General features: G+C 39.9%; 1 protein-coding gene across 1 annotated transcript in view; it reads right to left on the bottom strand.

Annotated features, from left to right (window-relative positions):
* Window positions 1–5,667: 5,667 nt before the first annotated feature.
* The window catches only part of MS4A13 (membrane spanning 4-domains A13), a 98,494-nt gene continuing 87,580 nt past the window's right edge, over window positions 5,668–16,581 (bottom strand). Inside the window, exon 5 of the mRNA XM_004389319.3 lies at window positions 5,668–5,919. Within this exon, the coding sequence (XP_004389376.1) occupies window positions 5,668–5,919 (252 nt within the window). The remainder of the gene's footprint in view (window positions 5,920–16,581) is intronic.

Raw genomic sequence — 16,581 nt, forward strand, 5'->3', positions numbered from 1 at the left:
TTTCATTTGATTCTATGAATTTCTTTATTCCATCCTTAATTTCTTCTATAACCCAGTAGTTTTTGAGCAAGGTGTTGTTCAGATTCCATGTGTTTGATTTTTTTTTTCCTTGCTTTTTCTGTTGTTGATTTCTGCATTTATAGCTTTATGGTTAGAAATGATGCTTTGTAATATTTTGGTGCTTTGGATTTTGTTAAGTCTTGCTTTATGGCCTAATACATGGTCTATTCTGGAGAATGCTCCATGTGCGTTGGAAAAGGAAGTATACTTGGCTGCTGTTGGGTGGAGTGTTCAGTGTATGTCTATGAGATCAAGTTGGTTGATTGTAGCTCTTCCGTGTCTTTGTTGAGCTTCTTTGTGGATGTTCTGTCCTCCATCGAAAGTGGTGTGTTGAAGTCTCCTACTACTGTTGTGGAGCTGTCTCTCTCTCTTTTCAGTGCTGTTAGAATTTGTTTTATGTATTTTGGAGCCCTGTCGTTGGGTGTGTAAATATTTATTATAGTTATGCCCTCTTGGTGTATTGACCCTTTAATCATTATATAGTGTCCTTTCTTATCCTTTGTGGTGGATTTTACTTTAAAGTCTATTCTGTCAGAGATTAATATTGCCACTCCTGCTCTTTTTTGAGTGTTTTTTGCTTGATATACTTCTCTCCATCCTTTGAGTTTTAGTTTGTTGGTGTCTTTCAGTCTAAAGTGTGTCTCTTGTAGGCAGCATATAGACAGATTGTGTGTGTGTTTTTTTTTTTTAATCCATTCTGCCACTCTCTGTCTCTTTATTGGTGCATTTAGTCCATTTAGATTCAGCGTAATTATTGATAGGTATGAGTTTAGTGCTGTCATTTTGATGTATTTTTTTTGTGTGTTGTTGACAGTTTCTTTGTTCCGCTTAATTTTCTGTGCTGAGTTGTTTTACTTTATGTATTTTCTTTTCATCTTTTTCATTGTTGTTGATTTTGTGTTTGCTGAGTCTTTATATTTTTCTCGTTTTTTTATTTTAACTTGTAGGATTGTTAGTTTCCTTTGAGGGCCTTCATATTTACCCATATTTTTCTAAGTTTAAACCAGTCTTTTATTTCTTTATATTGCTTTGACTTCCTCTCCATATGAAAAATCTATGTCTACATTTTTTAAGTCCCTCTTTTTTGTTTTAATGTTGTCATCTTTTACATATTGACATCTGTTTCCCTGTTTTCAGTGTTATAGCTTTGATTTTCTTTTGTGACTTCTCTATCTGGGTTGATATCTGGTTGCTCTGTTCTGTGTTCTAGTCTAGAGTTGTCATCTGATGTTACTAATTTTCTAACCAGAGGACTCCCTTAGGATCTCTTGTAGTTTTGGTTTGGTTTTTGAAAATTCCCTAAACTTCTGTTTATCTGGAAATGCCCTAATTTTGCTATCATATTTGAGACACAGTTTTGCTGGATATATAATTCTTGGCTGGTAGTTTTTTTCCTTCAAGGCTTTATATATGTCATGCCATTGCCTTCTTGCCTGCATGGTTTCTGCCGAGTAGTCCGAGCTTATTCTTATTGACTGTCTTTTATAGATGACTTTTCATTTATTCCTAGCCACTCTTAAAATTCTCTCTTTAGTTTTGGCAAGTTTGATTATAATATGTCTTGGTGACTTTCTTTTGGGATCTACTTTATGTGGTGTTCAGTGAGCATCTTGGATAGATATCTTGTCATCTTTCACGTATCAGGGAAGTTTTTTGCCAACAAGTCTTCAACAATTCTCTCTGTATTTTCTGTTATCCCCCCCGTTCTGGTACGCCAGTCACTCGTCGGTTATTCCTTTTGATAGAGTCCCACATAATTCTTAGGGTTTCTTCATTTTTTTAATCATTTTATCTGATTTTTCCTCAAATAAGTTGGTGTCAAGTGCTTTATCTTCAGTCTCCCTAATTCTGACTTCCATTGCCTCAATTCTGCTCCTATGACTTTCTATTGTCTAATTCTGAAATTTTATTGTTAATCTCCTGGATTTCTGATTGCTGTCTCTCTATGGATTCTTGCAGCCTGTTAAATTTGTCATTATGCTCTTCTGTAATCTTTTTTAATTTCCTCTATTGCGTATTCTGTGTTTTGCTTAATTTCCTTCCTAATTTCTTGAAGAGTTCTGTATATTAATCTTTTGTATTCTGCCTGCGGTAATTCCAAGTAATTTTCCTCCTCTGGAAAATTTCTAGATTCTTTATTTTGGGAGCTTGGTGAAGCCATCATGGATTGCCTCTTTATGTGATTTGATATTGACTGTTGTCTCCGAGTCATCAATAAATTATTATATTTATTTATTTTGTTTGCTTACTGTGTCCTAGCTTCTTATTTTGTTTTGATATGCCCAAATAGGCTGCTTGTGCGAACTAGTTTGATTATTGGCATTTTTGAAGCTCTAATGTCCTGTCACCCGGTGGTTAGGTCTGTTACTAGGTATGTGAGCTCAGGAGTTCGCCCACTCCTCCTGTATGGATTCAGCTCAGGTGCCCAGGGAGATAGCCACCAAGTGTGTGGTGTAGGCTGTCACTTACAGTCCTAGACAGGCATGGGTGATTGGTGTAGGTACAGGCATCTGGCTGTAGCAGGGGGACACACTCTGAGCAAGGCAGGGGGCTGACGGCCGCCCCTGAGTGTCCAGGAGGAAGGCGTGTCCCTGTTCCCTAGAGCGTGTAGGTAGGTGGGGTTTGTAGCTGGACTATGAGCACCTAATGCTGTTGGCCGTAAGGACTGTGGGGCACCTCTTATTCTTGGGACCCTATCATGGTGGCTAGGTGGCATGAGTGGAGCTACCAGTCCTCAGACCCCTGAAGTGGGTAAGTGAAGACCCTGCTTAATGGGCAGAGCAGCATCAAATGTCAAGAGCCTGTCACTTCATAGCTGAAACAGTTGAAGTTAGACTTCCGATATATACCCAATTGTACTGTGGTAATGAAGGCCTATGCCGTTGAGATGGGCCCACACAAGTCAATGCAGGAGGAAAGGCACTCAAAGTCCGTGGATCCCTTATGCCTGTGCCTAGGCAAAGGAGCTGTGCCTACCCTGGGTTCCTGGTGTAGGGGAGCCAGCAGTTTATTTTTTCCTCTGTTAATTTGTTCACTCTCCAAGGCAGGGAGAATGGCTCCGGGCATGTGATGGATCCTACTTCTGGCCCAGGGGACTCAGCAATTGCTGAAGTTGGTCCGGGACCCAGTGCAGAGCAGGGAGTGGGGAGGTAAATGGGAGAGAGGTTTTTCCCTAAGGGGGGTGTTTTTGATCCATGCAGTAAGCAATACGCAATTACTCATCTTTCACTGGATCGAGGGCTGCTTCTCACTGGCTCTGGGTGACTGTGCAAACTCTCTGGCACTGGGTCTCTCCAGGTGAGGAAAACACGCCTCCCGAGCACCACTGCTTGCCTGCCTCACCGCTCACACCTGAGCTGATCAGGCCTGAAGGGCTCAGGCTCTCGCCCGGTCAGGTCTGGAAACTCCTCACTGCTTCTGAACCGTCTTTCCCTCCCCCTGCCACTTAGTCCGGTTCCTCAACTTTGCCTTAGATGTTCAGGGCTCCCAGATTGCCATATATAATTGATTCACTTGTTTTTTTCGAGTCTTTGTTGTAAGATGGTCCACCAGAAGCATCTAACTACTCTGCTGTCTTGGCTCCCACCATAGGATTTTTTATGCTGTCCTAAGTTAAAATTTTGTCCATAACAATTACTATTTGGCCTAGGTCCTACTTAATCTTTCAGAAAACTAGTTTTCTCACCCTACAGAGTTGTTCTGAGAGGTAAATGGTAGGAACTGGCACATAGTTGAATGTCAGTAATACTTCTTTTCTATTTCCCCTCAACCTTTTCCAGTTACCTGATTATCAGGACTTCCCCCATAACTTTGGATGTGTTTTTCCTTTTGATCTTTTCTTTTGTAACATTCCTTTAAGTTAGTCACTTGAGTTTAGTATCAGTCATTATGAATCTATTCCTAGTTTAGTGACAAACAATCCTGGTGTGTTTCCACAGAAAAGTGTCTGAAGACTACACATCAAACACAATAGTGCCTACTACCATTACTATGGCTCCATCAGGCTGGGAGATTGAGCTTGTTCAGCCCAGGACCGTCCTAAAACTCCAGAAATTTCTGTTCTCAGGGGACCTCTCCCCAAACGTCAATGCAACTGCAGCATCTCCATAACCCACAATTACTGATGGTCAAATTTGGAGATTTACAGAACAGCAAAATAACAACAACCCAATTACCACAGCAGAGAAACCTAAATGCTTCAATTCTCTACAATATGACCACAGTGACATTTCTAAACTGGAAATCACGGGTGTCAAGCCCCTGGTTGAAATATTTTAATGGCACAGTACACATTCCTGTGTGTAGCTCATTACAGCCTGGTATGCTGTGGCCTCCACCTTGTATGCAGCCTCACTCCCCAGATGGCACCTCATCCTTCCTGACCACTGACATTTCCACTACCATGTGATGTTACACTCTTTTTAAAACACCTTCCCACACATATCTTTGCTGCTGAAAACTCTTGCACAGTATTGCACAGCATCTGGCTCTAGCAGTGTGTTTGCAAATTCTTGGAATTTGAGAGTTGCTAGATGAATCAATCTGATAAAATTTAATTTCTCTCTGTTGGTCCGTTAACCACCTTAGGTATAAATGGGTAGATTTGTTTGTACCAGCCATGTAATACGTGTTTGGGAAGGTCAGATGTAAAACATAGGCTCTCTGGAATTTATTGCATTAATTTTGGGCAGCTCTGGAGTATACCACAAGGACAGATACAGTCATTCTCCAGAGCAGTTGAATTCAAGGAAAAAGAACAGGCTGACCAGGACCTGTGGCATGTACTAAGAAGCCTTGGGTAGAGAAAACAGACTAGGGTTTTGCTGTTGAAGGTTAAATTGAATTTCCATGGGCAGGCCATCTGAATTGCACCACGCAGGGGATGATTCTGGAAGAGTCACTTCTTACATGGGGACTCTCAGGCCTGCTCCAGGAGAGCAGCAGTAGAATGTCCTTGTTTAATCATCTTTAACCATTTCCTCAAGCAATGCCGGTTGGCCAGTCAGAAAAGTGAAAGCACAAGCAGGAAGACTCTTAGTTCACTCATCTTGGAAATCAACAATTCCTATTATCAAGAACACAAGTTTCTGATTACATAATCTGTATTTCAAAAAACAGCACACATTTTCCAAGCCACAAAGAATATGGGGATGTGGTCAAAAGTTGGCAGGCAAGGTCAGCACTGCCACAACTTACTCCAGGACCCTAGGGTCCCCAAGTCATTACACTCCCCCTTTAACTCTGTTCTTCTCCTGTAAACTAGCCCACTCCCTGTTTATCTGAGAAGATGTTATGTGTGTAAAACGGCCGGTTACTGGAAACACACACTGGAACAAAGGTATTGAAAGGAATAAATAAAAAGTTCCACGATGTATGAATTGGTAGTCTTCTTTACCTTCAGTGGTTTGGGCCGCGCTCCGGCCTTGGGGGTCTCTGGGAACACCTGCCCCGCAGCGGTAGTCCTTGTCCTAGCACCAGTGGCGACGCGGCCTGGGCTCCCTACGCTCATGTCATGCCCTACGCACAGAGCCAGAGGGGCTTGATCTAGGAGGCGGCATCCGTAGTTCGGGGCCTCCCAGCCCCGGGAGCCCGGTGGGCGCTGCTCCCTCAGCCGTGGCCTTCATCGCCCACGTTCGGTTCCAAAGCCGCGGTTGTAGCCAAGAGCGCGGCTGCGTGGGGCGCTGCGCGTGGAGACCCGCGCGGACACCGGAAGAGCGGTGCCCCTGCTCTCCGGCCCCCTCCCTCGCCTCCCCACAGCTCCGCTGGACCTGTAAGGCTCCTAGGACTAGAGTGAGGAGGTAGGGTGACCGAGATGTCACCTTTCCTTTGCTGTGCCGGCGTCATACTGTGTCCGCGGACCTAGAAACACATCCAGGGCGAAGAGGGTGAGTGAACCTTACTCCACTGGACAACTGTTCCTGTGGCGGTCCCATCGCTAACTGCAGAGACACCCTCTCTTAAGCATCATCATCTAAAGCTCTTTGCCACCAAAAATCTTTTTCATGTAAACCTCAATTCCAAGAAATGGTAAAAATCCCTTGCCACGTTGGAAAATAAGAAGGGACTGTGTTGGTGGACCAGAGTATGTGAATAATCCCCAAGGGACCAAAAAAAACCATACAGACTAAATTGATAAAAGAGTGCCCAATTTAAAGCACCAGCAACGGAGGACTGTTGTAAATGGTGGAAATTCTGGACTGCTTGGGCAAATAACATATATACATGTAACCTAGATATTCCATTGCTGAATACGTATCCCAAAGAAATTATTCTACAGGTCCAAGGGACAGTTATGTGAATATTCTTTGTAATCTTATTTATGTTGGTGGCAATTTTAGGTAATAAGAGTCTGTGTCACTGGCAAAGTGGATATGTCAAAAGCAGCAGTTGCACTCCATGAATTATTATCCAGTAATTGGAAGTGGCAGATTAGATGTACACATATCAATGTGGATGAATCATAAAAACAGAATGCCAAGTAAAAAAAGTAAGCTATAGAATGAGATTTCTTTTAGATAATCAAAAAATGAATGCATAAAAAGAAATATATCCAATTTCTGAGAAAATATACAAACAAAGTTGACATACATTAATCAAAATAGAATGTCTGCCCATGAGAATGGAGGGAAATGGAAGTGAGTTAAAAGATAAAGGATAATGAATAAAATCAAAGAGAGGTTTAACAGACCAATACTGATAATGTGTCATTATCATTGAAAGGAACAATCATATGAAAATGTCAGAATGCAGAAAAAATTGAATAAGTCCAAATACCTAATTATGATAAAAAAAATCCAAAAATGTTAACAAAACTTTTGACAACTAAGAATAGAAGAAAACTTTCTATTTTTCACATGTTACTCCAAAGAACAGGTGATAAAAGTTGAAAGGCAGAGGGGAAACTTATTATTTGCAGATGATAAGATCATTCAACTACAAAAGGTAAGATTTGAACTGCAAACCTTTTGTTTAACAGCCAAGCGCTTTAACCACTGTGCCACCTAAGGCTCTTCTAAGAAGAGAGTCCAACAAGGTTGTAAAATATCACATTGACCTACAAAAATCAATACATTTCTTTACATCAGTGATAGTCAACTACAAAATAGAATAAAAAATATACCATTGATGATAGCAGCAAAACTATAAAGTGTAGGGGTTGACTTAATATGACACAATTTCTCTATGGGGAAGACTTTAACAATCTGATAATGGACATAGAAAAATCTGTATGTATGGAGAGATATTCCATGTTCTTAGATGGCATGACTTAATAGTCTAAATACGTCAATTTTTCCAAAATTAACCCACAAATTCAGTGCAATCCAAACCAAATTTCAGCTGAATTTTTTGAGAGACTTGATAAACTCTAACATTTATTTAAAAAAAATAAAAGCCCATGAATACTAAGTTAAGCTTATAAAGAAGAAAAGTTATGACATATTCTTTAAGACATATTCAAAGTCTATAGTAATAAAACATTGTCAAATTGTCACAGAACAACAAAAATAGAGTAGGCTAGAAAACTCAGACAGACAGACACATACACACATAAGATGAATAAAGGTAGTACTGGTAATCAATGGAAAAATGGATGAGCTGTTTAGCACTTGAGTTCAGAAGGTAGGCCTTCTATATGGAGACAAATAAAAGTGGATGCCTGTTTAACACCACAAAGGCAGAGCCCAGATAAATTGGATATCTAAATATGAAAGGTAAAACTGCAACATTAAGGAATTGCAGGAGAAAAATTTTGGGCCTCTGGGTAGGAACCCATTTCCTAGAAAAAACTTTAAAAAATTGTAAGACAAAAGCTTGATAAGTACATAAAAATTAAAAATTTCTGTAAAATTAAAATATGGACAAAATTAGACATATGACAAAATAGTGTTAGGTATTTGCAAAGTTTAAAAATGACAATTATTTAATACCTAGAGTTCTACACTATATAAGGTCCTTCTGCAAACCAACAAGAAAAAACTAGCAATGTCAAACAGAAAAATGGACAATAGATAAGGAAAGGTAATTTACCAAAGAGGGCACTCAAAACACTAACAAGCATTTGACAAAGTGTTCAAAATAATTGGTAATCCGAAAAATGCAAACAGAGAAAATAAGATATCATCTCATACTGTAAGACTGACAAAAATTATAAAGCTGGAAAATACTAATATTGATAAACCAAACTCGTTGCCGTCGAGTCGATTCCCACTCATAGCGACCCAATTGGACAGAATAGAATGCCCTGTAGGACTTCCAAGGAGTGGCTGGTGGATTCGAACTGCTGACCTTTTGGTTAGCAGCCAAGCTCTTAACCACTGTGCCACCAGGGCTCCAATATTGACCGGTTATGGGTATTTGCTGTTGGGGGTGTAGATTGGGAACATAATGTTGTTGTTAGGTGCCATCAAGTTGATTCTGACCCATAGTCATCCAACGTACAACAGAACGAAACTTGCCTGGTCCCATGCCATCCTCAAAATTGTTGCTATGTTTGAAACCATTGTTGCAGCTACTATGTCAATCCATCTCATTGAGGGTATCCTTTTCTGCTGACCCTCTATTTTACCAAGCATGATGTGTTTCTCCAGCAATTGGTCCCTCTTGATGGCATGTATGAAGTAAGCAAGACGAAATCTTGCCATCCTCACTTCTAAGGAGCATTCTGGCTGTACTTCCTCCAAGACAGATTTGTTTGTTCTTCTAGCAGTCCACGGTATATTCGATATTCTTTGCCAACACCGTAATTCAAATGCATCAATTCTTGTTGTTGTTAGGTGCCGTCAAGTCGCTTCCAACTCATAGCCACCCTATGTACAATAGAACAAACTGCTACCCGGTCATGTGCCATCCTCACAATTGTTGTTACATTTGAACCCATTGTTGCAGCCACAGTGTCAATCCATCTCATTGAGGGTCTTTCTCTTTTTCGCTGACCCTCTGCTTTACCAAGCATGATATCCTTCTCCAGGGACTGATTCCTCCTGATAACATGTCCAAAGTATGCATCCTCACTTCCAAAGAACCCTCTGGTTGTATTTCTTCTTAGATCTTCCTTACTCACTGCCCAGTATTCACATACATATGAGGCGACTGAAAACACCATAGCTTGGGTCAGGTGCCCTGTAGTCTTCAAGATGACATCTTTGCTTTTCAACACTTTAAAGAGGTCTTTTGCAGCAGATTTGCCCAACAGTACGTTATTTGATTTCTTCACTGCTGCTTCCATGGGTGTTGATTGTGGATCCAAGAAGAATGAAATCCTTGACAGTTTCAATGTTTTCAGCATTTCTCATGATGTTGTTTATTTGTGCAGCTGTGAAAGCTTTCATTTTATATTCAGATGTAATCCATACTGAAGGCTATAGTCTTTTACTTTCATCAGGAAGTGCTTCAAGGCATCTTCATTTCGGCAAGCAAGATTGTGTCATCTGCATATTGCAGATTGTTAATGAGTCTTCTTCCAATCCTTAAACTGTGTTCTTCTTCATATAGCCCAGCTTCTCAGATTATTTGTTCAGCATATAGATTGAATAAGTAAGGTGAAATAATAGAACGCTGCCTCACACTTTTTTCAATTTTAAACCACACAGTATCCCCTTATTCTGTTAAAACGACTACCTCTAAATCCATGTACATGTTTTGCATGAGCCCAATTAAGTGTTCTGGAATTCTCATTCTTCACAATATAATCCATAATTTGTTATGATCCACATAGTCAAATGCCTTCGTGTAGTTGATAAAACACAGGTAAACATCTTTCTTGCATTCCTTGCTTTTAGCCAAGATCCATCTGACATCAGCAATGATATCCCTTATTTCACATCTTCTTCTGAATCCAATTTGAACTTCTGGCAGTTCCCTGTCAATGTACTGCTGCAGCCATTTTTGAATTATCTTCAGCAAAATTTTGCTAGCGTGTGATAGTAATCATATTATTAGATGATTTCCACATTCTATTTGATCAGCTTTCTTTGGAATGGGCACATATATGGATCTCTTCAGTCAGTTGGCCAGGTACCTGTGTTCCAAATTTCTTGAAATAGACAAGTAAGCACTTCTGGGAAAAATAATACTATGGAGTAATTTGACAGTACTTAGATAAATTAAAAATAGACATACCATGTAACCCTTTGATTTTGCACCTTAGTATATTTACCAAGCACATTCTCACACTGTTCCATAAGGAGTCAGTGTCTTAGGCTGGGTTCTTCAGAGAAGCAAAACCAGTGAAGCATATAAATATACATAGAGACATTTATATCAAGGAAATGGCTCATGTGGTTGTTGAGGCAAGGAAGTCCCAAGTCCATGGGTCAGGCTGGAGGGTTTTCCTGACACATGTAGCTGCAGAAGCTGGTGAACCCATGATTGGTAGGTCAGACAGCAGGCCTCTGGCACACAGGCTGTGGAGGCCAGTGAATCCCAAGATCAGCAGGTAAGATGGCAGGCTGCTGGCTCACAGGCTGGGGTGGCTGATGAATCCCAACATCACCAGGTAAATTGCTAGCTGAATTCCCAAGAACTGGAGGTCAGATGAACAGGAGCCAGCTACAAGATCCAGAGTAAACAAAAGCTACTGAGCTTTGCAGGAAAGTCCACCTATATTGGATGCAGGCCACACTCCCAAAGAAATTCCTTTTCAACCGATTGGCTGCTCATAACAGATTTCATCATGGAGGTGAATATATTATATCAGATCTCATTATGGAGGTGATTACATCATTACATAGCTACCAAACTATATCATAACTGCCAAACCACTTGAGAATCATGGCCCAGCCAAGTTGACACACAATCTTAACCATCACAGCCCATTCCTTGTCAACTTGGCAACTGTCCACGTCTCCCTAAACCATATATAATCTCTAAATAAAGACAATTATAAAGTCTTCCAGGAAGAAGGAATTGACAGTCTACTTCTGGAAAGAATTAGCCAGTGAAAATCTTCTGAATAGCAGTAGAACATTGTCTGATATAGTGCTGGAAGATGAGCCCCTCGGGTTGGAAGGCAGTCAAAAGACTACTGGGGAAGAGCTGCCTCCTCAAAGTAGAGTCTACCTTAATCATGTGGATGGAGTCAAGCTTTTGTGACCTTCATTGACTGATGTGGCTCAACTCAAAATGAAAAGAAATGGCTGCAAACATCCATTAATAATCGGAATGTGGAATGTATGAAGTATGACTCTAGGAAAATTGGAAATCGTGAAAAATGAAATGGAATGCATAAACATTGATATCCTAGGCATTAGTGAGTTGAAATGGACTGGTATTGGCCATTTTGAATCAGACAATCATATGGTCTACTATGCCAGGAATGACAACTTGAAGAGGAATGGCATTAATTTCATCTTCAAAAAGGACATTTCAAGATCTATCCTGAAGTACAACACTGTCAGTGATAGAATAATATCTATGCGCCTACAAGGAAAACCAGTTAATACGACTATTATTCAAATTTATGTACCAACCACTAAGGCCAAAGGTGAAGAAATTGAAGATTTTTACCAACTTCTGTGGTCTGAAATTGATCAAACATGCAATCAGGATGCATTGATAACTACTGGTGATTGGAATGTGAAAGTTGGAAACAAAGAAGAAGGATTGGTAGTTGGAAAATATCGCCTTGGTGATAGAAATGATGCCGGAGATTGCATGATAGAATTTTGCAAGACCAATGATTTCTTTATTGCAAATACCTTTCTTCAACAACATAAACGGCGACTATACACGTGGACGTCACCAGATGGAATACACAGGAATCAAATCGACTACATCTGTGGGAAGAGACGATGGAAAAGCTCAATGTCATCAGTCAGAACAAGGCCAGGGGCCGACTGCAGAACAATCCATCAATTGCTCCTTTGCAAATTCAAGCTGAAGCTGAAGAAAATTAGAACAAGTCCACGATAGCCAAAGTATCACCTTGAGTATATCCCACCTGAGTTTAGAGACCATCTCAAGAATAGATTTGACTCGTTGAATACTAATGACTGAAGACCAGATGAGTTGTGGAATGACATCAAGGACATCACACATGAAGAAAGCAAGAGGCCATTAAAAAGACGGGAAAGAAATAAAGACCAAAATGGATGTCAGAAGAGACTCTGAAACTGGCTCTTGAATGTAGAGTAGCTGAAGTGAAAGGAAGAAATGCTGAAATAAAAGAGCTGAACAGGAGATTTCAAAGAGTGGCTCAAGAAGACAAAGTCAAGTATTATAATGACATGTGCAAGGGCCTGGAGTTAAAAAACCAAAAGGGAAGAACAGGCTTGGCATTTCTGAAGCTGAAAGAACTGAAGAAAAAAATTCAAGCCTTGAGTTGCAATGTTGAAGGATTCTATGGGGAAAATATTAAACAATGCAGAAAGCATCAAAAGAAGATGGAAAGAATATACAGAGTCATTATACCAAAAACAGTTGGTTCAGTGTTCAGCCATTTCAGGAGGTAACATATGATCAGGAACCGATGGTACTGAAAGAAGAGGTCCAAGCTTCTCTGAAGGCATTGGTGAAAAACAAGGTCCCAGGAATTGACAGAATACCAATTGAGATGTTTCAACAAACGAATGCAGCGCTGGAAGTGCTCAGTTGTCTATGCCAAGAAATTTGGGAGACAGCTACCTGGCCAACCAACTAGAAGAGATCTATATTCATGCATATTCCTAAAAAAGGTGATCCAACTGAATGTGGAAATTATTGAACAATATCATTAATATCACACAAAAGGAAAATTTTGTTGAAGATCATTCAAAAGCAGCTGCAGCAGTATTTTAACAGGGAATTGCCAGAAATTCAAGCTGGATTCAGAAGAGGATGCGGAACCACGAATATCATTGCTGATGTCAGATGGATGCTGGTTGAAAGCAGAGAACACCAGAAAGATGTTTACCTGGGTTTTATTGACTATGCAAAGGCATTCGACAGTGTGGATCATAACAAATTATGGGTAACGTTGTGAAGAATGGGAATTCAAGAACACTTAATTGTGCTTCTTAGAAACCTGTACATAGATCAAGAGGCAGTTGTTCCAGCAGAAAAAGGGGATACCGCATGCTTTAAAATCAGGAAAGGTACGCATCAGGGTTGTATCCTTTCACCATACTTATTCAATCTGTATGCTGAGCATATAATTCGAGAAGCTGTACTATGTGAAGTAGAGCAGGCCATCAGGATTGGAGGAAGACTCATTAACACACAATCAGCTTGCTGAAAGTGAAGAGGACTTGAAGCACTTACTGATGAAGATCAAAGACCACAGCCTTCATTATGGATTACACCACAGCATAAAGAAAACAAAAATCATCACAACTGGACAATAAGCAACATCATGATAAACGGAGAAAAGATTGAAGTTGTCAAGGATTTCATTTTACTTGGATCCACAATCAACACCCATGGAAGCAGCAGTCAATAAATCAAGAGATGTATTACATTGGGTAAATCTGCTGCAAAAGACCTCTTTAAAGTGTTGAAAAGCAAAGATGTCACTTTGAGGACTAAGGTGTGCTGATCCAGGCCACAGTGTTTTCAATTGCCTAATATGCATTTGAAAGCTGGACAATGAATAAGTAAGAATTGATGCTTTTGAATTGTGGTGTTTACCAAGAATACTGAATCTACCATGGCCTGCCAGAAGAATGAACAAATTTAAATTTGTCTTGGAAAAAGTACAGCCAGAATGCTCCTTAGAAGCAAAGATGGTGAGACTATGTCTCATATACTTTGGATATGTTATCAAGAGGGACCAGTCCCTGGAGAAAGACACCATGCTTGGTAAAGTAGAGGGTCAGCAAAAAAGAGGAAGACCTTCAACGAGATGGACTGACAGAGTGGCTGCAACAATGGGCTCAAGCATAACAGTGATTGTTTGGATGGTGCAGGACTGGGCAGTGTTTTGTTTTGTTGCACATAGGATCACTATGAGTTGGAACCAACTTGATGGCACCTAACAACAACAGCAACAGTTTTGCATTGACTTCACAGGGCATGGTATTACTAAGAGATGTCCTAAGGGATCTCTTGTATTCCAGACATACTCTTCTTTAGCTCTGTTATGTAATATCAATCGGATTTCCTCTTGGTAATCAGGATGAATCACACTGGTCAATACAGTAACTCAGTTCTTTGCCTGTTGATCCAGGAGCATGGGGATTCCAAAGTGTCCAGGTGGCATTCTTAATTTCTAGTTCAATGGAATCAGTGCTGTGTCTCCTGGTGGGAGCATTCCTTCTTTTGGAACTAAGACCTCTAGACCCACAGAGCCTGAGTTGCAGGGACAGGAAGCAAAAATTTTGCAAGTTGGCCACTAGGGGTAACAGTGAATGGTGCCACTCCCATTTTCACCACTTGATTCCTGGACCCATGGATCCTGGCTATGGGAGAAACAGCACCATATAGTGGATGCTGGTTTAGAGCATATACAGCCTCCTGGAGAACATTGCCCCAATCCTGCAGGGTACTGCCAGCTAGCTGGTGCCATAATTGTGTCTCTAGAAGGCAATTCCATCATTCTGTCAGCCAGCTGCTTCAGGATGATGGGGAACGTGATAAGACCAGTAAATTCCATGGGCATGGGCCCATTGCTGCACTTCACTTGCTGTGAAGTAAATCCCTTGATCTGAGATGGTGCTGTGTGGGATACCACGATGGTGGATAAGGCATTCTGTAAGTCCACAGATGGTAGTTTTGGCAGAAGCGTTGCATGTAAGGAACACAAATTCATATCCAGACTAAGTGTCTATTCCAGTAAGAACAAAACACAGCCCTTTCATGATGGAAGTGGTCCAATGTAATCAACCTGCCACCAGGTTGCTGGCTGATCACCTTGAGGAAACGTTCCATATCAGGGACTCAGTGTTTGCTGCTGGCAGACTGGGCACTCAGCAGTGGCTATAGTCAACCATCACAGTCAGGTACAAAGATACTTACTGCATAGTTATTCAAGAGGGCAAAAGAATTGTTATTTGCCCATTTTTGGGATGTCCATCTTTGGGAGACTGAATATGTAAATGTGCTGGATGTACACTACAGCATATTAGGCATCATATAAAATAAACTGACAGATGTACTGATAGAAACATGGATAGATCTTAAAAACATACTGCTGAAAGGAAAAGACTGTGTGTTTATGTGTGAGTGTGTATAATCGACATGAATTTCAAATACATGCCTACAAAAAAATCATGCATTTTCTGAAGACACTAATAAATAAAAATATGCACATTATACAGAATGGAACAGTTGCTCATGGAAATAGGGAGGTGGGCATAGTGTATGGAGAAAAGGAAATAAAAAAAATAAGGAAGGACTCTTGAAAACACAACAAAAACATTCCCAACAAAATGTTTATAAGATTCAAAGTGTGATAAACCATAAAGTAAAACTGTGGGCCAAAAAGATATAACATTTTGGACCCTGGACTTTTTAGAACAGTAACATCCAGTGAGACATTCATTCATGTAGTCTCAATAACATAGTATATGGCTAATTATAATATACCTTCTCCACTAGAGTAAGGTATGCACGTTTTAACAGTATCCAGTAAGAAAGAAATATTAGAAATAGTATTTAGAGCTAACCTGTTGAGAGGCCTTCAAAGACAACAGGACTGTTTATAAGTTATGCTAATTTCCCTTTCACAATGAATGCTTTTCTTGAGTCAGCATTTAGTACACCACCTTATCAATATTAGGTCTGTGTCTCACTCTAGAAACATATGCCCATTCTTGAAATTTCTCTTGTATGGAAGAATTCCTTAACTCGAGTCGACCAGATTCAATCTGAGATAAATTCATTCTCAACTCCCCACACTGGAAAAAAAAAATATATATTTATCAATTTTAATTTTTATTAATGGAATGGGGGAAAGAGAACACTGACATGGACTTAATTAAAATGCATTTTCCGAGAAGCCTCTTGAACAAAATGAAGTTCTTCATTTGCCATTAAAGTTTCCTCGAGTGAGGTCATGACGGTTCTTTAATATGTAGGAAAAGGATCTCCTTCTGCCAACAACCAGAGATAAATTGAGGATTAGTCAATTGATCATTAATACACTCTAAAATAATGAACTACAGGATTTTGGGTAACATTTTGGAAGGAATGCTAATAATATTCTCATCATTGAGATTTTTAAGTCAAGCCGTGTGCTTTTGATGCTTTTTAGTTTCCTTCTTTCCCTTCTTTTTTTTCCTCCCTTCCTTATTTTTTGTTTCTTTAGGTTGGAAGCCAAAGACAATGCCATATGACTAGATAGTCTGCAAAACACAAACTGATGATATAAGAACGTATAGTTTTCTACTCAAACTAAATGCTTATCAGTTTAATTTCTGTCTAGTTTGAGTAGAAAACTATATGTTCTTACGTGTTCAATTCATGTTCTTTCTCTTTTCACTTTATTCAAAGATAGAGATGAATTAAGAATAAGACTTTTGTGTATGTATTTGTGTATGTTTGATGTGTTTTATTGTTTGTTTGTTTTGCCTTTGGCTAGAACCATGATTTCTTATGTAAACTCTGAGT

Source organism: Trichechus manatus, unplaced genomic scaffold (assembly GCF_000243295.1).
Source record: "Trichechus manatus latirostris isolate Lorelei unplaced genomic scaffold, TriManLat1.0 scaffold00240, whole genome shotgun sequence".
NCBI lineage: Eukaryota > Metazoa > Chordata > Mammalia > Sirenia > Trichechidae > Trichechus > Trichechus manatus.